Source organism: Enhydra lutris, unplaced genomic scaffold, assembly GCF_002288905.1.
Source record: "Enhydra lutris kenyoni isolate GAN:26980312 unplaced genomic scaffold, ASM228890v2 scaffoldscaffold93, whole genome shotgun sequence".
NCBI classification, from domain to species: domain Eukaryota; kingdom Metazoa; phylum Chordata; class Mammalia; order Carnivora; family Mustelidae; genus Enhydra; species Enhydra lutris.
The window spans coordinates 2,277,453-2,303,689 of NW_019154177.1; the positions used below are offsets into that span (position 1 = coordinate 2,277,453).

Consider the following 26,237-nt stretch of genomic DNA (forward strand, 5'->3'; position numbering starts at 1 on the left):
GGCCTCCTGCTGAGTAGGGAGCCCTAATGGGATTGGGGGGGCCCCCTCGATTCCCGGGATCCTGACCTAAGCCGAAGGCAGAAGCTTAATGACTGAGGCACCCAGGCGCCCTGTAACTATCCCTTTTTAAGGACAATGTATATGTAGAAATCTTAACTTAAAAAATTATGTCCTTTTTGGTTTTTTTTTCATTCTCTTCTTTTAAAATCTATTCCTGCCTTTTCCATAAAATTCCTTCAACAGTAAGAGTTTTCCTAAATATCTATCGACCAGCACTTGTCTGAGACTTTGTCCGACACTTCATTCACTCTTCCTCATAACCATGTGAAGTACACAGCTCCCACGGGTTCTGCCCTCGCTCCATGCTCTTTCCTAGCAATCCCATTTACTCCAATGATTTCAACTTCAACCGAAATATCCTCTATGCCCAGGGCTACCTGGCAGTCTCAGCGTGTAACTCCTGATCTTGGGGCTCTGGGTTCAGGCACCACCTTGGGAGCAGAGATTACTCAAAACTAAAATCTTAAGAAAAAGTATCCTGAATATCTAAAGCAAGAGAAATTACACGTGGAGAGCCTTGAGTTTGGACAATCCCATCACGTTTAGGAACTTGTAGTGACTCATTATTATCTGGTAATGGCTTCTACCCAACACCTTCCTCCTGAATTCTAGGACTACTGACCACAGACACACACCCACAAACCTTTCCCAAACTCTGCTTATGAGTTCATACTCCAGATTTGTTTTTCCACTCTCACGAATTAGCATTGAGTTTAGAGCCGAAAGTAGTATTATTTTAAGATTTTAGGGGCATCTGGGTGGCTCAGTGGGTTAAAGCCTCTGCCTTCAGCTCAGGTCATGATCCCAGGGTCCTGGGATTGAGCCCCGCATCCGGCTCACCAGGGAGCCTGCTTCACTTCCTCTCTCTCTCTCTCTCTCTCTCTGCCTCTCTGCCTACTTGTGATCTCTGTCTGTCAAATAAATAAATAAAATCTTTAAACTGAAAATTAAAAAAAAAAAAGATTTTCTATAACTCCTACTTCCCAGTCAAAGAAATGTCATATTGATTCTATTCCCCACATATAAGCACTGTATCCCTCCCTGGCTCATTCTTCCACATTTTTTTTAAAGATTTTATTTATTTATTTGAGACACAGAGAGAGCACGAGTGGAGGGGAAAAGTAAAGTCCCCACTGAGCAGGAAACCCGACATAGGCTCCACATGAGGCTCGATCCTGGGACCCTGAGGTCACGATCTGAGCCAAAGGCAGACCCTGAACCAGTTGAGCCCCCCCAGGCACCCCATCCCCATTTATTTTTTAACTCATGCCTTGAAAATCTCTTTTGTGGTACATTTATAATTAGTTCAATTTTCTTGCTCAACTTTGCCATTCAACTCTTTTACTATGTGGAAAATAATTGTGTTTGATTGTGTCACACCCTTGCTTAAAACTAATCCAGAATAAGGACAAAAAGGGGTGGGCGGAGAGAAACAAATAACAAGGGGGACGAATAGAAAAACCACAAGATGGTAGCGTTATAGCCACCTAAATTACAAATTACATAAATCAAATGTAAGTAGGCTAAGCATAACAATTAAAAGGTATAGGTTGTCAGACAAGACCAAAAAAAGGAAAAAAGCAAGAGTCCGTTATAATCCGCCTACATAAAATGTGCTTTACAGATAAAGACACAGGAGGGGCATCACGGAAATGTCAGAGCTGGGGACTCCAAGAATCACTCCCTCCCTGGGAGCAACCATGGCCAACCACTGGCAACAATGAACAGAACCAACATTTTTGGAAATCTGAAATCTAACAGAAAACTTGCAGGAACCAGGGGAGCGCTTAATGAGAAAAAGAGTGCTTGATTCTCTAAGAAAGTATTATGGCCCTTCTGCCTACCCACCTACCATCCCGCCTTCCCCAGCTTCCCCATCGGACCGCTCTCTGTACTCCTGGGGTGGCTTGCTGAAATGAAGGGGGAGGCAATACAGACTGCATGTTAAAATACAGTTTGTGGTTTTGCGTTTTGACCTGTTTTGGTGGTTCTCTGAGAGAATGGCACAGAGACCTTTGTTTGCAACAGTCCCCTCAAGATGGAGCACCATTCAGGGTGGCATTTGTTGAAAGTATTTAAAAATACACATTAGCTAAAGCTGCTCAGAAAAGGTGAATATATATATATATATATATATATATATATATAGAGAGAGAGAGAGAGAGAGAGAGAGAGAAAATTTACAGAATTATTAGAAGTATGATTAAAATAAAACTGGAAATCTTGTTTAACACACAAGGATTAAAAAGTAATATAAAATATTTAATAAAGGATAAGCATACATAAAGAGGGAAAAGAAGAAATTAAGGAGGATGAGTGGAAAGAGGAGTAAGAATAAAGAAAGAGAAAATAAAAATGAAACATATAAATCCGTGAAGGAAAAGTGTAAAATAAGAAATAAACGCTATGGTAATGGGAGAAGTGAAGCTCAAAGAAGATACAGTATGAGGAAAAAGGAGAATGCTGGAATTTGAAGAATTATGTGGAAAAAAAATTTTAAAGGCCTATCAGAGAGAAGAAGAATAAAAGTTCCACACATTTACTTGCGAAATCAGAGAAAAGCAGAAGCACTTATGGATGTTAGAGATCTAGTTACAGGAGAAAGGAGGATGGCTCTGTACACAAGTGGTTGTAAAAAGCATAAAGAGAATATGTAAAATATCTGGGAAGTATGCAAAACACTTAAATGAGAAATAAACGGGGGCAGAATAAAGATGAATAGAACGGAAAGCAGAGGGAAACAAGAGACGTTATAACAGAAGGCAGGTGACCCAGCAAAGGAGATTGAGAATCAGATCTTTTAAGGAAGTCACTTAATGTATCAAGTACAGAAAAGAGCAGAAGAATAAAAAAAAATATTAGAGGGATGTAATGAATGGAATTAAGTAAAGCTTGAGCAAAATGATAAATGCCAAAATAGATTTAAAATGTGAAAGGATGGGGCACCTGGCTGGCTCGGCTTGGGGAGCCTGTAACTCTTGATCTCAGGATTATGAGTTCAAGCCCCACGTTGGGTGTCCAGATGACTTAAAATAAGTAGAAAATAACAAAACACAGAATATTATTTTTTAAATAAATGAATAAAATAAAAAGTAAAATACAATGTGAGAGGAATCATGAAAACAACGTGAAAGTGTTAACTGAAACTTGAGTAGATTTAAACACAGGAAGTGCATTATAGGGATAAGAGAAGATTACTGAGATATTTAATAAATACTTGTTTAGCACTTATTCTGCATAGAGCAGTGTCCTAATACTTTACAGATACTTTAGTTCTCACAAAGTCCATGAGATACGTACAACAATTCTTTCTAATTTACAGACAGGGACCAAAGGGACTGAGAGGCCAGCCAGGAACTGAACCAGTCCCGCCGCTGGAACTGAACTGACCCCAGGCAGGCGGCCGCTCACGTCCATCCACCCCGCCGGCCACTGCAAGCCAGTAGCAGAAAAGGAAAAGAGAAATAAAGAAAGGGAGAAAAAAATAAAGCGAAAACAAAAGGAAAAAGAATCAGTGTTTGGCACACCCAAGTTAGTAAGAGCTAACACTGAAATAGCAGGAGAAAAATGTGAGGGTAAAGTACATTAATTTGGGAAAGGGACGGATTGATGAGGGTTGTGCGGACTAATAAACTCGCAGGGCCCAGCACAAGATGCAAACACAGGGCCTCTCAGGGAAAAGCATTAGGAATTTCAAGATGAGGACAGCAAAGCAATAAGCCAAACACAGGGCTGGACCCATGAAGCTGACGCTAAATGGGAATGAGAAAAGCTTCCGGCGGCCTTAAGCCTCCCTCAAATTCTCAGAGCAGAAGGCTTTGGAGAATACTCACCAAAGGAGGCTTCCGCTGCCCTCGCTGCAGACAGACAGACGCTCCCTCAAGCTATGCAGGGCAGCCCAGACTGCTCGGCGCACTCACAGACAAGGCTGGGCCCCGCTTGGACTTGTCATCCTTGCGGAACGTGTCTCTGCGGAGTGGATTTGCCCCGATGTGTCCAGAGGAGCCACAGACTGCTTTCCAGACACCATGTCTTCCTGGCAAATAGAATCATTAATTAAAATTGGAAGGTTCACACCTGGGCACACATGCTTTTTTCCAACACAAATGAGGCACGTCCTACTGTATTCCCCAGGGCTGCAGGACTCTGATCCGACTCAGCCACGAACTTCACTCAGCAGCTTTGCTCTTAGGTGGGCCTCCCTGCAGCTTCCCAGGGAATTTTTCTCCCTAGAAAACTGCTGTGACAGCAGAACATTTCGAGTGGGTTTATATTTCTGAAGTTGTATTAAAAAGCAAGCTGAAACGCTGTTTCTTTCCACGAGCTAACGCCCAAATGGTAATAGCATCCCTATTACCTGTATTAGTTGATATGTACAAGGTGACCTACTTAGGATTGAAAATTTTTTATTGTATTTTAATTGCCTTCAGCAACATAAGATTTAATATGATGCAGTATATTTCACTGTGAGAATGGGAACGCCTCCAACTACTCTCACCTGCGACAACGCGCTGTATGGAAGAGGTCAAATGGACACACGGATTTGCACAACACGGCTTATAAAATCAAACACTGTGGTAGCTTTAAAGCCTCAGATATCGTCCTCTTCATTTTCATCTTTTCTTTGTACCCAGAGGCATTGCTATTTTAGGTCTCTCATTCTTTTGCTATTCTTTACAGACGTGTCACAGAGCTCTGCATCATGGGACAGGTCTTTCCTGGATTTCTGAACTTGACATTGATGGTGTTAACACTCCTGCAGTCTGCTTTGGGAAGCGGGAGCTGGGACTGCAAACCATCCTCCACTCCTCTTCTTCGGTTGTGCCCTGGGGACCTGGGGGAGGCTGGAAGCCCGGAAGCAGGGAGAAGGGAGAGCCTCCATCCACCTGGAGCCCGCCCCCCCCCCCCACCCCGCACCACCGCACCACACACTCTGACACTAGTAGGTTCCAGCAACAACGGCTTCTTTGATGTCTGGGGTTGTTTCCCACACTCCCCAAACCAGCCTCATTATAAACCCTCAGGCTCAACAGTGCAGCAGGCCGGCAACCTCTTCTGAGGCCCTGGGTCCCTGCCTCCAATCTTTTATCTTCTCCAGTTGCTGGATACCTCGTATAGGCCTCCTGCAGCTGTGTTCTCTTGGCTTTGTGCGAGGCCATAGGCCACGCTGCCCTGCAGTTGCTCAGAGCCTTTTTGGTCATTCTAACACTGTGGCTTCCTAGAAGTACTATCCCAAGACAGAAGCGGAAGCCACCACTTTCTTCTGGCCTGAGTCCAGAAACTGGCTTTATTTTTACTTTCTTTCCAAAACACATAAAAGTTTTGTTTTTTTTTTTTTTTAATGTATATAGCATCTTTCTATGCACAGAAACTGGCTCCTCTTTTAGAGGACTCTTTTGGTCAAGGTCAGAGCCTGAGGGCCCTGTGTCCCACCCCTGCCCCACTGTGGCTTTCTGTGTGGCCTCCCTCCGCCTTATCCTACTCCAAATCTGCTTTACTCTCCAGCAACCCTGCCCTCCAAGGCCTTCCTCCTACCCCAGCCCCATCCTGGCTACCTTCAGCCTCCCTCCCCTCAGGTTTGCCTTCTGGGCTCTACCATCCTCTGTTCAGGAAGTGGCCTTAACTGACCATCTGTCCTCTTCCTAGGCAGCACCCCTCCCTGGTCTCTCTCCACACAGCCCACCCAGTACCTCCTCGACCTCAATCTTGTGCCTCTGGAAAATTCTCCAGCCACTCTGCGGGTTACATCCATGTTCCTTACCCCCACTGCCTTGCCACCCAATAGTAGTGGACATGGTAACAGCACCCCTAATTACTGGTTCTTTAAAACATATTTGCTGGGAGCTTCCGCAAAACCAATTTGAGTTCACAGTTCATCCCAAGGCGCTGGGCCTAGGTCCTGGGGAAGGCTAAGTTATGCAAGAGGGCAGATGGGTAAATAAAGCTACGCTAAACTGCTTGTCAGTTTTGTGGACTAAAACTGTTTAAAAAAATTGCCATAATTTCTTGCATACCTGATAATGTGCTGAATGTGTGCATTACCTGCTTAAATAACAAAATAATTACATTCCTGGGATTTACATTTTATGGCACTATTTTACAAATTGCAAAGCAATTTGAAGAGGAGTGAGGCATGGAAGTCCAAGCTCCAAGACAAGGAAAATTTATCTTAATTTTTTAAGTTAGCAGACTTTATCTTTTAAGAACCGTTTTAGATTTACAGAAAAACTGAACAGAAAGTACAGAAAGTTTCCATATACTTTCTTCTCCCCCCACTTCCCACTCCTAGTTTCCCCTCTTAGCAACATCTTGCATTGGTGTGGGACATTTGTTAAAACTGATGAATCAACATTGATACATTATTAGTAACTAAAGTCCACAGTTTACATGAGGGCTCACTCTCCTGCTGTACACTCTATGGGTTTTGCCATTCATAACACCATGTATCCCCCATTATAGTTTCATAGAGAATAAAACCCCTGTGCTCCCACTCCCCAAAACTCTGATCCTTTTACTCTCTATAGGTTTGTGTGTTCCAGAATGTCATGTAGTTGGAATCACACAGTAGGTAGCCTTCTTCAGACTGGTTTTGTTCAGGAAGCAATCAATACAGATTTGAGGCTCCTCCTTGTCTTTTCATGACTTGCTAGCTCATCTCTGCTCAGTGCTGAATAATATTCCATTGTATGACTGTGCCATGGTCTATCACGTTCCTCCACTGAAGTGTTTTCTGGTTGCTTCCAATTCCTGCAATTATAGAGAAAGCTTCTACAAACATTCATGTGCAGGTTTTTGTGTGAACAAAACTTATCAGCTCATTTAGGTAAATACCTAGAAGTTTGATTGCCAGCGGGCATGGTAAGACTATGTTTTATTTCGTAAGAAACTTCCAAACTGTCTTCCAAAGTGGCCGTACCATTTTGCATTCCCACCAGCAATGAGTGAGAGTTCCTGTTGCTCCACATCCTCACTAACATCTGGCGTCACCAGTGTCCTGGATTGCAGCCACTCTAACGTGGCTGTCCTGGTATCTCATTGATGCTTGCCTTTGCGATTCTCTCCTGATCCTGATGTCCGAAGTCGGGCATCATTTCACACGCGTATTTGCCATCCATGTATCTTCCATGGTGACTTACCCGTTTCTAAACTAGCTTTTAAAAAACTCATTGTGAATTTTGACAGGTTTAGGTATATTTTGGATACCAGTTCTTTATCAGATAGGTTTTGCAAACATTTTCTCAGTCTGTGGCTTGTCTTTTCATTCTCTTAACAGTGTCTTTGGCTGAGTGGAAGTTTTTAATTTTAATGAAATCCAGTTGATCCATGTTTTCTTTCAACACCAAGATGTTTAGTGCTGTCTCCTTACCTGGCGGGGACCTCTAACTCAGTGCCGCTATTGTCAAGCCATCATGCAGAAAGAATGCTCAAAGTGATCTTCTGTTCTTCCTTCTCACTCTCTCTGCACCCCGGCCAAGCGGCCAAGCAGCGTGGTCAAAGGATCAAAGTCCACATCCCTACTTAGGCCTCTTTGCCTGGAATCCTGAATTCTTTCAACACCCTCCTTCTTATCTCCTGGCTCCAGATACTGAGTTCAAATACACCTTCTTTGCAACTAACTTTTTTCCTTTTTAAACTTTCTTTTTAAAAATATAAATAGTTTTTTTTAATGAGATAGAATCTTGTAGAAAATATGACACAGTGCAGGAAAACCAAAAAGAATTCCTTGCAAACCAACTCCAGTACCACACCCGAGATAACTGCATGTTAGTACTTTGGTCAATACCCTCCCTTCTTTGCTGCCCACATCTCTACTTAGAAATCTACAGCTACGTTTTCACACAAATAAAGCCTAGAATTTAAAATTATATGAGGTTAGGAAGAAGCCTATGTATCATGGACATAGACAAACATTAATATATAAAGGTCTGCCTTATCTTTGTTATTCTATCTTACAGCTGTACTATAATTTATTTAACTAGGTTCCATTCGCCGACATTCTGGTTATGCCCATGTTTTCTTTCTCTTAAAAGAATCCTCCCATGGACCCTCTCCTGTCCTATGCCCAAGATCTGCCCCCTGTCCTCTGCCCTCCCCAGGCCCATCACCTGCTCAGCCTGCCCCCTACACACTAATTCAGAGACCAATCTCAAGGTTTTCTCTGTGCTGCCCCTACCCTGGGTTCAACTCCCCCAAGGCTGACCTCCTGCTGCTGGATCCTACCCACCATTCCCCCTCTCTCTTCTGGAAAGTGAGCAGGGAACTTCCCGGGTTACCTTTAATGGCTGCTCGGTTGCACGCCGGGGTCGGGGAGCCCTAGGGCTGACCCTGTGGTCACTTTATCTGTGAAAAATTGCTTCTGGCTCAGGATACTTTGGAGTCTAGAGAGGCTGACAGCGCAGAAACCCTCCGGGAAGCCCGTCTGAAAGCCACGATCTGGAACCACCCAGGCCTTTGGGTGCCCAGCAGAGGGGGCGAGAGCAGTCTCGGGCCTTGACTCCTGGGAAGCGCAAGACTTCTACACTTTCCTCTGCCCAGAAATCTCTGCCTCTCGGGTCTTCTATTCAGAACCTTGTACTTTTAACTGAATGGAGCAGGGAGTACTTTTCTTTCCCGAGGGCCCTGAAATCGCCGGCAGGGGAAATTCCAGGAGCAGATTCATCCACAGAAAGTCACGAAGGGCTCGAGAAGGGAAACTATTGCGCACCCGGGAAGAGTGTTCCCTCCAACCTGTCACTAGAGTCTCCGTCCCGACCCGCTGCAACCGGGGACTGACGGCAGCGCCCTGGCCTCGCGGCGCCACCGCAGCTGCGCCCGGAACCACTCCCGCGGTCGGCCCCTCTCCACCGGCCTCCCGTCGTCCCGCTGACAACTGAGGGGCGACCGGGATTCGGCCCCGGGGAGAAGAACCGGGACGGGTCCAGGAGGTGGCGGCGTCAGGAGCTCGTCCTTCCGGCCGAGGCTGGCCATGGAGGCGAAAAGGTAAGGGCAGCGGGAAATCAGAAGCGCGGGGAACGCCCGCCGAATCCCCCAAATCAGCACCCCCGGGCTGCTGGCGGCCAGGGGGCCCCAGTCGGCTCCCCAGCCCTGCGCGCTCCGAGCGCCGTCCCCACCCACCCCGCGGGGCTGGGACCGCGCGTCTTGCCCCGACTCCGGGGCCGCGCGCCTGGACCCCCGAGTGGCCGCAGCCAGAGCCTGGAGACCGGGCGCCCACTCGACCGCGGCTCCCGGACGGCGCTGCGGGCGCGGAGCCAGGTCTCACGGCCTCACGGTCACAGCCGCACGGCCCGGGATGGCGCTGCGAGCGCGGAGCCAGGCCGCGCGCTGCTCCCCGGCCCCTCCCCGGCGCGCGCCGCAGCCGCAGCCGAGAGCGCACTGGCCCCAGCGCCCCGCCGAAGCCTCCGAACCGCACCGCAAGCTCCTGGGGCTGCCGGGGCCGCTCTCCTCTGTTCCCACGAGGCGCCGACCTGTGGGTGCCGGGCCTGGGGGCTGCGGAGCGCCCCGAGACCCTCGCACTTTCCTCGCGCCAGGATCCCAACCGTCAGCGGAACACGGCGCACTCCGACTCCGGCTGAGTCCGTCAGAAACCTGGGGAACCGACCCGCCTCGGCGCCCCGCATGGGCAGTTACCTGGGCAAGCCCGGGTCCCAGCCGTCGTCTCCCGCGCAGGCGCGCACGGACTCGACTGAGAGGCGGCGGAACCGCGGGCCGGCTCAGCCCCTTCATCAAGTCCAACGGCTTCCGGCTGTCCACCGCGCCCACCCGGCCCTGCGGCACCGACCTGCGAGGAGGCCGCCAAACCGGGATCCTGCCAGTCCCATCGCGTGGGCGGTCCATGAGGCTTGGAGGCGCTTTCCCATGGAGAGGTCCCAGAATTCCATCGTGGGGCCTCTTCCCTCAGACTGGTGGGACAGTTACCTCCAGCGGACTCTCTGGTCTCTTCGGCACCCCAGGGCAGCAGGGAGCCCGGTGACCATCAAGATAGCTCCTCCTGAGCGGAGAGCGCTTCCCACCACTTCTCCCGCAGAGGACATCGACTCTGCAGGGTCTTCACCCTCTGAGAAGCCCCCAGACCCGTGTGCAAAGGAGACGGTGCTGAGGGCCCTCAGAGAGTGCAAGAAAGGGAGAGTGAGGTTTGATGAGCCACTGTTTCCCGAGGGCTCGCACAGTGAAAGCAGGAGTCCAGACACCCGAGCATCCGCATTTAGGCCCCTGGTGAAACACGGAGCTCTCACTTCTTTTGTGCCCAGGCCTGGGCCTCTGAAGAGAAGCCTCAAGCCCTGGAGCTCGGATCACAGCTTGACGAAGAGGCCCAGCTGCTCCTCCCTGAGCTCCTTGGCCAGCACACACACAGGTGGCCTGCTCGGCTCCAGAAGAAATGCAATAGCAAGTTCTTACAGCTCTTCGAGAACTTTCTCTGAGCTCTGGAAGAGAAGTGTTTCCAGAGAGTCCCTACAGACACCAGAATGGCCAGTAAAAAAGACAGAAAAGGGTCATCAGTCTCACTCTCCAGTCTCACTGGAATCAGAAGGGTCCCCAGAAGCATCTGGCAGCTCTGGGCCGCTCTCTAGTCCTGGGGACCTGCTGGCACCGACCCCACCTCCCCAGCTTGGTGATGCAGACCCTGGAGAGGACCTGGCCTTAGGGGAGAAAGGTGAACTCCAGGGGAGCAATAAAGCCGGAGAGGAGACAACCGACCTCACCACAGACTCTGTCCCTGAGACGTGCTCTGCTTTTCAGCCTTCCCTGCGTCTCGCCCTGCCTTCTGCAGGCCCGGCTTCAACCCAGGGCCCAAATCCACAGCTGGAGAGCCTCACAGAAATGCGGGAGTCTCCCCTGGCCCTCCCACCAGCCACGGGAGAGGCAGTCGGCGTGGCCCATCCCGCCCTGAAGGAGGGCGGCCCGCTGTCGTCCCAGGGCTGCTCACAGTCAGAGCCCCTTTCAGGCACCTCTTCAGACTCCAGACCCATGTCAGCTTTCATCCTTATGACCTCTGTTTCTCCCACATCACCGGCAACTGATGCCACATGGCCCCCTCCATCCTCTCAGGCCGAGGGGACTGCTGTCAGCCCTGCGGTGCTCCCCGGGCTGAGTCCTCTGTCCGGAATGAGCAGCCCGGTGCCCCATCTTCCTGCCTCTGCACCTCCCGAAGCCACAGCTTCTGCGGACCCCACGTCAAACCCCATGTTGGGACTCCCACCCAAGAGTGAGATCGGAGTCTCTTCATATTCCACAACTTCAGTGGCCACTACAACATCTTCAAGCATCCTGACTCCCACCTCCGAGCCTATGTTGGATGGCATAGGACCCCTTAAAGCTCTGCCCACGATCGCTCCTTTCTCTTTCGAGCAGACCTCTCCTCTAGCTTCTCCTGCTTCAACCCACCTCCTCCATGGCCCAGTCAAGGCTCTCTCTGGCATCATGGCCACCCCCCCCAAAGACCGTTCTTTCATGCCACCATTGGATTTGGGCGTCGTGAATGTTACCGGTACCCCCGGAAACACCTACTCCACCCCTTCGACCAGCCACTCCTTCCTTCTTGGGGCTACCTGTGCCTTCAGGGCCAGCTTCACCCCGACCACAAGCTTCATCTTCCCAGCACACCCGCGTACTACTATTCCTACCGTGCACACGGTCACCATCTTTAGCCAGGTTCTTTCCAGCGCTGTGCAGATATCCCCGAGTAAAAGCACTGCCAGCTTGCGGGGCGTGGGCTGTCCTCTGTCAGCCTCAGCCCTGGTAGCGTCGCCCCAGCCCTCATTACCATCCAGCATCTCCGCTCCCATATCCACACTCGGGTCTCCCTCAGGGGGCGGCTCAGGGCCACTCTTCCCGCTCTCCCCAGGAGCCACTCTCCAGCAGGCATTGGGGGCTACAGGTGGGCAGAAGCAAGGGGCCCCACAACCAGCCCTTGGTCCAAGCCTCAGTAGCCCCTTCATTTTTGGAAACTCAGCTGCGGCTTTCCCCACCCCAACCCCCGCTCCGGCTCAGCCGGCCTTCAGCAGTACTGCGAAGTCCCCGTCTGGGGGTTTGACAGCCTTGGCCTCCGCCTGTCCGCTCCCTGCCGGCATCCGGCCCGACTCTGGCAGCACTGCCGCAGCGGTTCCCTCTGGTCAAGCAAGTAAGACTGGTTTGGGAGTTGTGGCCCAGACGCACCAGAATGTGGCCTGTGGCTCCGTGTTTGGCAGCACAGCCCCACCCCCTTTTGCTTTTGGGGGATTAGTGACCCCTATGGACTGTGGGGACTCTGGGGTCAGTGGGACTGGCCCGGACAGGAGCTCCAACCCTGGGGTGTTCAGCATTGGAGGAGTGTCAAGTGGGACCCCTGGCGCCATCTCGCCTTTTGGAAAGGGCTGGAGCCAGAACAGCCCAGGCCTGACCAACCAGAGCCCACCTTTTGTCTTGGGGAGGGCCAGCATTTCTTCAGGAAAATCTATGTTTGGGGGCCCCTGCGTGGCCCCCTTCGCTCAGAGCACCCCTGTCCCTGGGCCAGTAACGACAAGCAGCAGCTTCAACTTTGGGATGCCCTCTCCATCCGCCCAGGGTTGCGCTGGGAGAGGAACTTTCAGATCACCAGCCTCTTCATTTTCCATTGGTGCAAAGTCAAAAACCCCAAAGAACCGGGACCAAGGGCATTCCCGAAGGCATCATGCCCACAGGAAATAGCCTGTGTCCCCCATCCCCTGATCTGGACATCAGGATTGTGAAGAGCCTTGGGGGTCTTCCAATTCTTTACAGCAAACGACTCCCAGATCTCAGGCTAGAACTTTACATATTCACCGTGGGGGTCCCAATCTGCAATCTAGAAGAAGGTGAAGAGCCAAGGTATCTAGCAGTAACGGTGGAATGAAACCGGGTGGGACCGAACCTTCGCAACTAAAGAACTGTCCCTTCTCGCCCGCTTCTCTCTCTGTCGGGGTGAGAACGGTCAGGACAGCGCCCCGACTTTCTCCTCGGGAACAGACATGCCAGGAAGGCAGCAAGTACAGCCCGCACTCTTGCATCTTTTGGGGGGAGAAACAGATTCTCTCTAAACCTTAGCCTGCTCTCATCTGGCCGGAAGAACTCATTCCCTTTCTCATCCTCAAGGGGTGCTCCCCCTCATCCCTCACTGCTTTTTCTTCAGTGAGTGCTTGGAGGAGCTTTGGATGTAATTTCACCTTGACATTCTTGAATTCGATGAAATCTGGTGTAATTGTCCCTGACGGATCAACCCTTGAGGGCACCCCCTCCCCCCACCGTGTGCTGTGCTTGCTGTCACTTCCTCCCACCGAAGTGGTTTTAATCTTTTCCGAAGTGGTTTTAATCTTTTCCCGGGAGAGGTGGTGCTCTGGCCCCTTCCTTTCCCTGCCAGTTTAGCTCCTCACAGACAGAAAGTCAAGCCTCCATCTGTCAGACCCCAGTGGTCGCTCCTGTTCCAGAAAAGGGAAGCTCTCTGCCAGTGTCCCTCCAGGCTTGGAGCAAGGCTCCCGGCCTTCTGCTGTCCACTCTCCAGTGCGTCTGTGAGACTTGCTCTCATCACTTTGTCAACACAACTGTGCCTTTTGTACTTTGAGTTGAGTCTGGAGGAGGAACGGCTTGTAGGAGTGATGTTACTCAGAGAGAGCAGAGCCCCTGTGAGAAGTTTCTGGGGCCGGGTTGATTGTCTAGGGCCAGCAAGACCACTTAACGGCTGCAAGTGTTGATTCCTGACCTCACAACAGGGTTTTGACTTCAAGGGCAGAGTCCTCAAGAAGTAATAGGGCCTGGAGAGGGAAGGACATGTTCTTCTCTCTACATTTTAGTCATGATCCTACAGTATGAGCCAGAAAGGCCCAATTAGGGAGCTAAAGTTTACACTTCATGATTTCTTTGAATCTGTACCTCCACATTCACATCTCTCCCGGAGAGGACAGGCAGGGCAGGAAGCCTCTTGGAGCTGAGAACATGGGAGAAAGAGAGACATGTCAGCAGACATCTGCTCTGGAACCAACAGGAGGTCTGTAAGTGAACTGTGACATATTCCTTAGCATTTCCTAGTGGGGTTGGGGAGGCAAGAATGACTCCCTGAACTCATCTATCTCCTGTTTTATGGATATCTTGGAAGAGGTCCAATTGGAACAACAAACAATCTTAAATTGGTTGATAAAATAAAAATGTTGAAATAAGTACATGCTACAGGAATTACTGTTAAACTCATATCAATAGAGAGGCAGAAAGACATTAAGAAACTTGCCCAAGCCCACCCTGTTAGTGAAGGCCGATGTGGGGTTTTAAACTTCATGATTCCAAGGTCTATGGTCACCTCTCCCTCACGACAGCAGGTCCCCAGAGCTAGAGCTGTATAGCAGATATGCCTGACTAAATCTCTACGCCGTTTCAGATGTTTACAGCATTCCATGACCCAAGAGTGCCATCTTACAGAGGGGGGCAAGAGTTCTTTACATGGTAATTTAATATTTATCTAGTCATGACCATATGCCCTGTGTTGTGCTTTGCACCAGACATTCAGAGGCAAAGGACGACTCCTGTCTGGGAAAACTGAGTGGGGGGATTGGTAAGTTAGCCTGTGAGTCCAGTACAAATGCCGGGGGAATGGTAGCGGAGAAAGTCATCTTATTTAAAACTCAGAACTTAAACAAACAAACAAACAAACAAACAAACAAAAGGACTCAGAACTTCAGTTCTGTCTTTATGTGTTTGGAGCACCAAGGGGAAAGGGACATTGCAGGCCGAAGGCAGATGTTCACGGACAGGTCTAGAAGACAGAGCAGATCTCTTGGGTTAACTTCCAAGGAGATACCGGGATACTTCCAGGTGTGGCTGGGGAGAAGCCCTGGCAGATCTGGACAGATCGTGGGCAGATCGTGGGGCAGATCATGGGCACATCATGGGAGATCGTGGGCAGATCATGGGGCAGATCACAAAGCAGATCGTGGGCACATCGTGGGCAGATCCTGGGTGTGCTTACAAACCACATGCAGCATGGACAGTGTTCCAAACACAATGGAGAGCCTCAGAAAGATTTTAATCAGGGAAGAGACAAGTTTGGGCTTGATGGTTTGGCTGTCACGTGAGGAGGAATCGCATGGGGACAGACTGGAGGCTTGGAGACATGGGAGAGTGTGAAGACACCTGCAAACGTTAAAAATGTGGGTTCAAACTAGGTAGCCAGCAGTGACTGCTCACCAGGCAGAGAGAGAGTAGAAATCAAGGAGCAGGGACTGGTAACCGATTGCATGGTTGTGGGCGGAGGAGAGAGGCAGAATGAAGGAAAGGGGTTGCTGAAGAAGATGGATTCTTATTAGTCTGGCTTGGAAGAGGGGAGAACAGTCTGGGCAGGATACACGGAATTTCACATAGATTGTGAGATGACTCGGGTGGGAAGGAAATGCTCTGCAGGCTCTTCAATCACTCGCTCGCTCACAAACCATGGGCTGACCGAGACTGGTTACTAGGCACTCTTCTAACACATGGGATGCATCAGTAACAGACAAAGTTCCTATTCTTGTCAAGCTTCTCTTCTGGGTAATGATAAACAATAAACCATCAACACAATAGAAAGTAACGAGTACGATGGTAAATGGCACGACCCAAATAGAGGTCGAAGAAGGACTGAGACGGGGCCGGAGTTTCATCTGTGGTCTTACGAGAAGTGGACAACTGAACAAAGACGTGAATTCACACACCAGCGAATGAGGGAAGAGGATTTCAGGCCAGAAGAACTGGTCCCAGGCTCCAGAGCGGGATTTGGGGGAAGGGGGCTTTGGGGCAAAGAAATGACCAGTCAACTCACTTTTAGGTACTATTATTCTGACCGGTGGCTGAGATGAGACCGCAGAGTAAGAGGGGAGATGGAACATGAAACAGACTGACTTATTTATTTATTTTTACTAGGCTCCAACACGGAACTTGAACTCATGACTCTGAGATTGGGACCTGAGCTGAGACCAAGACTGAGCCACCCAGATACTCCCATACTTTCTTATTCTTAAGAAAACTAAATTTTCATTGTGATTGTAATTTCTCATTTTTTATTATGCTTTTTTTGCAGTCTAAATGAGGTTTCTGCTCCAGCAGACTACCCCAGTAGTGTTGAGACATGTATCTGTCAAATGCAGAAGACAAGATTTTTTTTTCTTTTTAATCTCAGGGGGCTCATTTTAAAGCAGTCCAGACTGTACCATAGAAAATACAAATAAGTTTAGGGGCACCTGGCTGGCTGAGTCAGTAGAGCCTACAACTCTTGGTCTCAGGGTCATGTGTTCAAGCTCCACGTGGGGGTGTGAAGCCTATTAAAAAAAAAAAAAGATTAAAACAATACAAATAAGTTTCATATGAAGGAGAAAGAAGGGAATTCTAACCAAGGTGGTACTATCTTTACCGGTGTGGCCAGAGATGAAGCCGACTGCTCAGCTTTGCTACCTCACGCAATTCCAGCATTTTCCTGTGGCAGGGCTACGCTTTCTATTCACGTCAGCAGGGGCTAGGTTAGAGAGGAAAGCGTGAGAAGGCAGGGTGGCCATGCGGAGGAACTGTGACTTCTTGGACAACATGGAGAAAACCCAAGTCTGTTGTTTGTTTACAGAAGTCGTGAAAAATATTTAACTGGGTGAAAGGACTAATTCTGACCTGTTGAAGAATGTGCTTTCCGGAACAAAAATGTCCCTATTTTAGTTCTGATCTCTCTCAATACACTCCTCAAACTGATATGAAGGAAATGAATTCCTGGAAGTATACTTGGAAAGTAAATTTTCTCTCACTTGTTGAGGAGAATGCTGTCAAGTCTCTTAGGGTCAGCACCTTGCTGAGAATGTCATTCTTTCATGCATGAGGGGTGGCCGAGGAATCCTGCCAAGGTTCGGCCCTCTTCCCAATGAGTGCTGTGAATTTTCTCCTGCTCCCAAGGACCACTTCTTGGTTCCACAAATTATTTTGGGAAGCTGTCCTCTCGTGGCCACTTTTGCCTTGGCTCCCTGAAGTATGCACAGAAGGTATTTCTTTTCCTTTCTCTTCTCCCTCCCTCCCTTCTCTTTCGGCTATTATATCGCTGTGGTCCCCTCCTTTCTCAGTACTTCATGAAATATATTTTACGCACAGTAAAATGCATAGATCTCAAGTGTAGACAGAGCGACGAAGTTTACATATGTATATCCTGTTTGACCTCCGTTCACATCAAGATCGAGAACATTCCCGTTACTCCAGAATGCTACCTTAGGCCACCTTACCAGTCAACACTGCATCCTGCAGGCCAATCACTCTTCTGATTTCAATCACCAGACAGTTTTGCTTGCTCCGGAACTTCATATAAGTGGAATCCTATAGTACATTGCCTTGTGTGGCATTTTTTGCCTGGCGTTATGGTTTTGAGATTTAACTGTGCTGTTACATACACAACAGAACTGATAGAAATATATTGTTTTTATTGATAAGTGGAATTCTATTTTATAAACAAACCACAATTCATCTATGTGGTGCAAGAAAATGAGATGCCTGATCATGTCCATAGTTAGGAGAAACATCTGTTAAAGCCCCACAGCAGAGTGGTGCAGCAGAAGCGAGCTGGGCCCCTACCCCAGAGACTGATGCATCAAAACTCTCCTCTGCTAGGATGCCTGCATTTTCTTCCCTCCCAGATCTCAGGCGGAATGGGCAAGTTGCAGAATCTAGTTTTCCTTTGACCCCTCCTCCGATGCCTTACCATACCATCTAATCTCTACAGATGGTTAAGTATCCCCCAGACTTTCTTTTCCGCAAAAACTGACATCCTCACTCATTTCAAAAGAGAAACAAATCTCTCTCCCTTCTTATTTGGGACGAGGTGACAAATTCACCTTTACTTTCCAATGGATCAACATTATGTCTTTCAGAATACACACTTGTTTATAGCTATGGTTTTATATTTCTAAAAAAGATTTTATGTATTTATTTGACAAGAGAGATCACAAGTAGGCAGAGAAGCAGGCAGAGAGGGAGGGGGAAGCAGGCTGCCCTCAGAGCAGAGAGGCCAATGCAGGACTTGATTCCAGGACCCTGAGACCATGACCTGAGCTGAAGTCAGAGGCTTAACCCACTGAGCCACCCAGGCGCCCAGTTTTATATTTTCTTCACACTTGGAAAAAAAAAATGTTCTCATTGGAGATTTTTGCCTGATGACTGTATTAGACTTTACTTGGGTGCTAGTCTCCTGCTTCTTTCGTTTCTTTACTCAGTCTGATGCATGATTTATCAGATCAAGTTAACGGGAGTGCTTTGTGAATCCTTCCTAAAACAAGACATGTTGCAGTAATCACGAAGACAGCATTTGTAGGCACTTTATGGGCAAAACAGAGGCAAAGAAGTTAAATGGAAAATGGTAGAGAAAAATGGAAGGGATGCATTACAATAAAAGAAGTTTGTGCATCAGGATCCCACGGACAGAATCAGAAAAAAAAAAAAAAAACACAGAAGTCTTAGCAAGACATTTGCAAAAATGCGTCTTTGAGGAAAGTTTTGTGAGTAACGTACTCTGGAATGAGTTTCTTATAACAAGAAAATACAAATTTCTATAACAATAAGCACCTGAAATAAGAATAATTGCTTAAAAAATCACATGGAAAAATGGAAATAAAGTGGGGGGGGCTGGAGGACCAGGGAAGGGGGGGGTGCTGCTTTGATGCTCCACGCTCATGGGTGTGCACTTTGACTCACAGTAGAATGTTCGAGAAGGAGGGAGCTGATATGCCATTATCTAGTAAAGACTGGTTTTCAACACATGCTAACTCCAAGGGGTAACTTTGCAGGGCCAAGGCCAGGCTGCCCCAAGATGGGCCACTTTGGCGTGAAGATTATTTTGAGTTAAAAAGTCATCCGAACTGAGCAGATTCAGGAAAGCTTCTTATCTCCCCTACAAATGGCTAAAAAGAAATTTGGTAGAGAACCTGCTCCAGGAAGAGAGCTGTTACAGCAGAGAACTATGTTATACCATGAAGTCGGTCTGAGAAGAATCTAGAAGGTCCTCTGTGTCCTGTTGTTTCTGAGGGGCCCAGAAAATATCTGTGTCCAAAACATTTGCTCTTTGTCATTTTCCAGAGAATTGCGTTTCATCCCTTCAAGTCCCAGACCCCAGCCCACTTCTTAGTTCAGAATGACATATATACAGCATTTTGCTTGACTGTCCTTGGAACTTCATGTCTGTATGCGTTCCCTCTATGAACAAGGTTAAACTTTATTTTTTCCTGTGAATCTTTCTCATATCAATTTGATTCTTGAAGGAGCTTCAAGGGCAGAGGAAATTCTTCCTTCCTGCCTAGAGCAAGATACCTGTATGGCCTTAAGAGGTCTCCCCACAAACTGCCTATTCATCATAAAAGGGGAAAGTCTACTCATGTGTGACCTTGACTGTGATCAGAATTAACCACATTAATGAGGGGCAATAAACATTGCATGCTTCTTGAGTTTTCTGCCCCGAGAAAGACTTAGTATCGCTTACATGGTCTTATGGTTGGGGATGCAAAACCTGGGCCTAATTATGAGGGGGAAAAAAATCCCACAAAGTGCAAGCGAGAAGTATTATTTAAAACAACAAGAACACAGAACACAAAGGAAGCAGTTACTGTATCTTAAAAATGGCATTGTCATAAAATACAAAAAGAGGCTGTGAAGATATTTTAGATGAAAGGAAACTAAAAGGATATGGATAACTGATGTTAACTACCTGGAATTTAAATAAAAACATTTTTTTAAAAAGGGATTTGGGGGGCGCCTGGGTGGCTCAGTGGGTTAAAGCCTCTGCCTTTGGCTCAGGTCATGATATTCCACAAGGGGCTCTCTGCTCAACAGGGAGCCTGCTTCCCTTCCTCTCTCTCTGCCTGCCTCTCTGCCTACTTGTGATCCCTGTCTGTCAAATAAATAAATAAATAAAATCTTAAAAAAAATAAAAAATTTAAAAAGGGATATGGGCGACTGATAAAAGAGCTAATCTGTACCGGAGGGGAAATGCTATCCAGGGCATTACTGGATCAACAGACAACACTGAAATACAGACAAGAGATTTTAAAAATAACACCATTGTGAAATACACAATACAACTGACACATACTTTCATTATATATAAAGAATATCCTTATTTTTAGGAAATATCTATTTAAATATTTAAGAACAAAAGGCCATGAAACATACAATTTGCTCTTACACGGTTCTGAAAACAAATAGAGAAACACAAAGATGAAGATGGAGACTGAGTCGGAGAGGGAGGGGGAGAGAGGAAGGGAATGGTTTACAGAGTTAAGGGGTGAATCCTAGAAAAAGGTATACCGGTCGTTTTTGTACTATTCTTAGTCGTACTAGTTTTCTTCAAGTTTGAAGTTACTTCCAAGTAAAAAGTTTAAGATCCTTGTAATGGCAATTCGGAAAAGTAAAGAAAGGATAGTAACACAAACACCCAAGGTCCCGCCAAGTAGCGTGAACAGTCTGCAGTATTTTGCCGACGTCCTTCTTCTACGCCTCCGCAACCGTCGAGCTGCATTTTGAAGCAAATCCAGGGCGGAGGTTCCCAGGGAGAATCTGTTCTCCGAGGGCGGCGGGCCCCGACCTAAGCTTTGGCTCCTCCGCGCAGAGCCGCGGTGATTGGGCCGAGGAACAGCACCCGCGGGGATGCCTTACCCGAGGCCGCCGGTAGGGGTCCGCCCGCCGGATGCATGAGGTACAAAACTTCCGCTCCCGAGAGAGGGACAGAGGCCGACGAGGGTGGGATTCGAACCCACGCGTGCAGAGCACAATGGATTAGCAGTCCATCGCCTTAACCACTCGGCCACCTCGTCCCACGGCTACCTGTGTTTTTTGAAGACTCTCTTACGTCTCCCTTTTAGCAAAGCTTTGCACTTTGACCCTGAGGCGTGCCGTTGTTTTTCAAACTGCGGTTGTCCCAGAGAATTATCACACTCGACCGTTCCTTCCACCTTCTCCCCGAGGAACCTGTCACACTTGGAAGCTCCTGTCACACCCGCCCGGGTCTCCCGCCTCGGCTGTCATCCCTCCTCCGTGCTCGCACTTGCCTTCCGGTCCCGAGAGATTCTCTCTATTCACCCCCAACTCCATAATCTCGTTTTCTACCTGCTGCACTCTCAGTCTCTGCTCAGCCTTCCGATCTCACCTGAGGCCTGACAGCCCCCGGCCGCCCGTTTTCCTTACAGCCCTACTTGCTGCGGCTTTACCGTTGAAGACTCTTCGATAAAACGTTTTCTCTTGCAAATGTATTTTCATTCCATACCTGTTACAGAATTTTATCCTAATATGAAGTATTTTAGTGCTCAAACACCCTATCGTGCCAGTGTGCAACAAACAGCATACACTGAAATCCAAATTTTAGTTATTTCCAGCGACGATGCATCTATTTAAGCACTTTTCTTCTGCCTTGAATAGCTGTCGCATTTAGCCGTGGCACACAGTAAAAGATGCACAGAGATAATTTTGTGCATAGGTCATTTATTATACATGTAAAGTAGAATTGCACTGGAAACGCGTTCTTCAGTGAAAGGGCTGGGAATATTTTTCCTCAAGTCATGTGTCCGCAGAGGAATAAGAAGAATTTAGTGGGAATTAACAGCAAAAAGACCACTAGTTTGTGGTTCTAAGTATGGGTCATTTTACAAAAGGTGCTTTCATGATTGTTTAAGGTGCATGCTCTTCGGTACATTTGCTCCATCTAAATTTAGTAAATAAACGGTAAATAGTTTACTAAATTTACTAGTAAATAACAAGGATAGCGAAGAGGGGACTTGCAACCACCTAAGTATAGTTTTACCAAGTATGATTATCTATTTCCTTGGATAAAAGTCAAGGAGAATCATTTTCTTGAGTCTGAATAAGTGTAGAAAAATTAAAGCGCTAACTTTACGTGATACGTGCGTTCCCTTTCGTGTTAGTGTGCTGTCAGTCGGAAGGGGATGAGAAATTTGTCACCTCCTCCGCGAAGAGGCCCTGTAGGACACGCCGCTGAGACGCAGCCCTGGGTCTCATTTACAGACAATATATGCAGAGTATCGGAGACGCCAGCGTTTCCAACCAATTGTTCCTTCTTGGCAACAGGGAATATCCTCCCCACCCCCCGCCCCCGGCCCCCAGGTCGCAGGCCGCAGCAGCTAGCTGTCGCGTGCAAAGTAACACAACGTCAGGACTGGCGAGGGGCTGGGAAGCGGAGACGGTCGCGCCCCCCAGGAGCAGGTGCGTGCTGGCGCAGGTGCACTTTCGGGAAGTGTTTCGCTCTGCCCCGAGGGCTCCCGATCTCCAGCCTCTGCTGCGGGGCGCGCTGGCTCCTCTGACCCAGCTTCTCGGATCTCCACTAACACGAGCGCTGCTGTTTTCCCACCACATTTCCTTGCTCCTCGCTTCGCGCCGCGACGCTTTCCTCCTCTTTCCAAAACCAAACGAAAGAGCCTCTTTCCAAAACCAAACGTCCCCGGCAATTCCCAGAGCGACTGCGCTTGTCCAATCCGCACAACGGGGTCCACAGGGGTAAGGTGGAACGACAAAAGGCCAGCTTCAGAGTAGGCTGGTAAACTTTTCAGTCGTTGTCTTACTGAGCCGGGGAGACAGTGTTTCCGTCTGCTCTGAAGGAGTGCCCCAGCTTGTAGGCTCACAGGGGGTGGCAGGCAAGAATAAGTTTGGGCACAGCGATTCGCAGGGAAAGAAGAGCATGGCTCTCAGAAAGGAGCTGAGTGTCCGAAATCCAAGGGGAAATCAGACAGAGGTTCCCCCAAGACTTGAACTTGGATCGCCGGATTCAGAGTCCAGAGTGCTGGCCATTACACCACGGGACCCAACCTCCTGGTGGTGACCCTAAAGGCTTTGTTGACCTGCTTGTCCTTCCTTAAATCCAGTGGCTTGAAAAGTGGGAGCATTCTGCTTTCCGTCCTGTAGGATTAAGTGATGGGCTGCTACCTGTCACACACCATCTACACCAGAGTCTTAAAAGAAAACATCGACTTCCAAACGTCAGGCATCCTCCCCTGCGTCCCCGAATCTCCTGCTGCGCCGTTCGGAACTGGGTGCCCCAGAAAGCGGGCAGGCGAGGCCGTGGCGGAGACCGAGCCCTTCCCGAGGTGCAGCCTCCGTGACAGGTGTTTCGGCCGCCCTGTGGGATGGGGTCCCCTGTACCTGTTTCAGGGGTGAGGAAGCTGAGGCAGAGCCCCGAGGTCCCTCGCTTGGTTATCAGGTCTTACTCGAGCTCTGGAAAGGTTTCACCGCACCACGGGGGAGCCGCTGGCGCCTCCGCAGAAGTCCACGTGCCTGCGCTGAGAGGCTGGACAAGGCTCCCGGGGCGCCCGGAGCACCTCGGGGTGCGGAAGCGGACGGAAGGAGGGACGGATCGCAACCGCCGTCCTCCCGCTCCTCAGCGCTCAGGAGCCGGCCACGTGAGCAGGAGAGACCCCCAAAGAGACGCGAGGGCGAACGGCCCCCCGCCCAACCACCGGCCTCCCCTCCCCTTCCGCGGCGCGGAGGCTGAAGCACAAACACGGCCCCGAGGCTGAAGTACAAACACGGCCCCACTATTCGTAAGAGCTTTCCCACTCTACATCATCATCGCCGCACTTTTTCTCTCTCCTAAAGAAGTTTCTGTACCTGTGCTCTGTGGCCCTAGGCCCGTCGCCTGTTGTCTGCCCTCCCAAGGCTGACCCCTGAGTCATCACACAGATGCCCAGCTCCTAGGACTTCCTGCTGGACCTCTGGGTCGACCTATCTGTCCCTGACTGGCTGCTGCTGGGTCCTCCTGCAGATGGAAACTTTGACCCCTGGGTCCCACCCTTGTTTCTTTTGTGAGAGGCTGGAAAGCCCCAAGACTGGCATTTTACCTCCTTTGGCTGTAGAAAATTTTGTCTGGCCCACGTATTGAAGTCTGGGGAGGTGGCAAGAGGTGTGGAAAGTTAATTCTGTGAACTTGACCTCAGACAAATTGTGAGAGGGGTTTCCTTTCCCTCTAGACTCTTCCCTCTCTAGTGTCATCGCTTTGTCCCCCAGCCTGCTTAGTGGAGCAGGGGAACTCATCTCTTAGATGTCTTCCTGGCTCCCCCTCTCCCGGGATCCTGATCCCCCCTCTCCAATTCGGTCCCTACCCTGACCCTGTCTGCCCCGACAGGCTGTAGATTGTAATGGCCAGGGTAGGTCAGGAAGGGGGTCCTCCTTGTGTTCAAGGCTGAGAGGGGGCAGGCTGGTGAGAACTTCAGTTGTTAGGGGCGTGAGATGATAGGAAAGAGCAAGAGAGAAGCAGCAGAAGATGGAGCAGAAAGATCTTGCTGGGCCCCAGGCTCCCAACCTGCCCCTTCCCAGCTCTGGAAAATGGTTGTGAGCCAGCCCTTGTCTTGTGTTGGGGAGCAAGTAACTCTGTCCCCATCAAGGTCCTTCTTGCTGGAATAAGAATCAGATTGACATGAGACAAATTAACAGGGAAAAAAAAATCCCATTTAACAGGAGGAATCCACAGAGACATAGAAATTCCAAAGAGAGTCTAACTGAGGCATATATGTCATCCTGACTAAGGAAGGGGGGGCGGGTAGGGGACTTCAGGGCAACTCCAGGGCAATGAGAGGCAGAGAAGATGCTCAGTAATTAGATGTTCACCCTGTCCTATAGACGGGTCAGTCAGATAAAATGCATTTCTGACAATGACCTTTACTTTGGAATAGATTCCCGATTTAGAATTGTCTATGTAGTGAAGGAAGGAGCAAAAGATTCTCTTGAGCCCACAAGGTGTCAGTTGCCTTCAGCTCGGGATAATCTTCATGCCAAAGTGGTCCATCTTTGGGCCATCTGCCCTCCGGCCCTACAGCTGATTTATTGAATATGATTTCTTTATGTCCATTCATAGAACATTACTTATATAGATTTATTTCTAAAATGAATCTTCATATTACTTTTATTGGATGAAATATAGTTAGTTATTTGCATCAAGAATAACCTGAAAGGTAAATAAAATTGGAAAAAATCCGTAGTATTTCAGAAAAGGTTACTGATTTACAAAATGAGATGCATGAAATGATTCTCAATGAAGGAAGTTTTCCGAACATGTAGTAAAAATGGTAAATCAGATTATCTCTGGATACACTTTAAAATGAGAAAATCAGCTACTTGAAATGGTGAACATAAAGCTTCTCATCTGTATAAGATTTTAGGACAACCAAGATCATCCATTTTTTAAAGAGGGAAGATGGGGTGGGGGGAGGGAGAAGCAGGCTTCCTGCTGAGCAGGGAGCCCAATGCGATCCAGGACCCTGGGATCATGAGACCTGAGCCGAAGGCAGATGCTTATCACCTGAGCCACCTAGGTGCCCCCATCCATTTTTATAATAAATACCATAGGTCTAATTTCATTAGTGGCTAAATATTTATGCCAAAATAGAGCCCACTAGGATGCCCTTAATTCTCTTGAGACTTTCAAAACCAAACAGTGCACAAATAACTCCATCTAATAACAACATCTGTACGGATTCCATGTGACTTATGAGAAAGGTCATTTAAGAATCACTGGCTAATGGCTTGTTCCATTCGAGAGCCCAGCCACACGCCATCTGCCTGTACCCTTTGATGTGGACAGGCGCCTGCCTAAGCCAGGGACTCAGCCCAGCTGGTCAGGTGCCCAGAAGTTTCCATTCAGTCACTTGCAGCCTCTGGGGCTGTGCTCAGTGGCAGTCACTGCCTGGCGCACTAGAGGACCATGGGACTTCCCTCATGGGGGGCACTGATGGGGCAGGAAAGTGTTCTGATGCCCCCCAAGTGCAGGGCCCCCAGCGGCGGCAATAAAGGCAAAGTGCATGGATCCCACACACCCCAAGTCTCAGACCGCCTTCCCCAAAAATGCCCACCTTCAGCCTCGCAACCCATCCGAACAAAGGCTTGTTTTTGTTAGGTTGGCTCTTCGGGACCCTGGACTCTGGGCCCACAAGCGGCCTCCTCCCCTCTAGCAAGCCTAGGCCCACAGAAACCCCCACACAAATACCCCCAAGTGCAGGGCCCCCCAGCGGCGGCAATAAAGGCAAAGTGCATGGATCCCACACACCCCAAGTCTCAGACCGCCTTCCCCAAAAATGCCCACCTTCAGCCTCGCAACCCATCCGAACAAAGGCTTGTTTTTGTTAGGTTGGCTCTTCGGGACCCTGGACTCTGGGCCCACAAGCGGCCTCCTCCCCTCTAGCAAGCCTAGGCCCACAGAAACCCCCACACAAATA

The 26,237-nt window shown here is 48.9% G+C and overlaps 1 protein-coding gene and 1 non-coding gene across 2 annotated transcripts; one reads left to right on the forward strand and one right to left on the reverse strand.

Annotated features, from left to right (window-relative positions):
• Positions 1 to 9,675: 9,675 nt before the first annotated feature.
• On the forward strand, positions 9,676 to 12,723 carry LOC111162576 (POM121 transmembrane nucleoporin like 2). The gene has a single exon (XM_022527076.1). The coding sequence runs from the start codon at positions 9,676 to 9,678 to the stop codon at positions 12,721 to 12,723; it is 3,048 nt and encodes a 1,015-aa protein (XP_022382784.1).
• An 8,032-nt stretch (positions 12,724 to 20,755) lies between these two features.
• Positions 20,756 to 20,837, reverse strand: TRNAS-GCU. The gene has a single exon. It is a non-coding gene; the product is annotated as a tRNA-Ser (tRNA).
• Between the last annotated feature and the right edge of the window lie 5,400 nt (positions 20,838 to 26,237).

What these genes read in the sequence shown, in the direction of transcription:
- LOC111162576 (XM_022527076.1), top strand. Translation starts at nt 9,676, where the DNA reads ATGGGCAGTTACCTGGGCAAGCCCGGGTCCCAGCCGTCGTCTCCCGCG.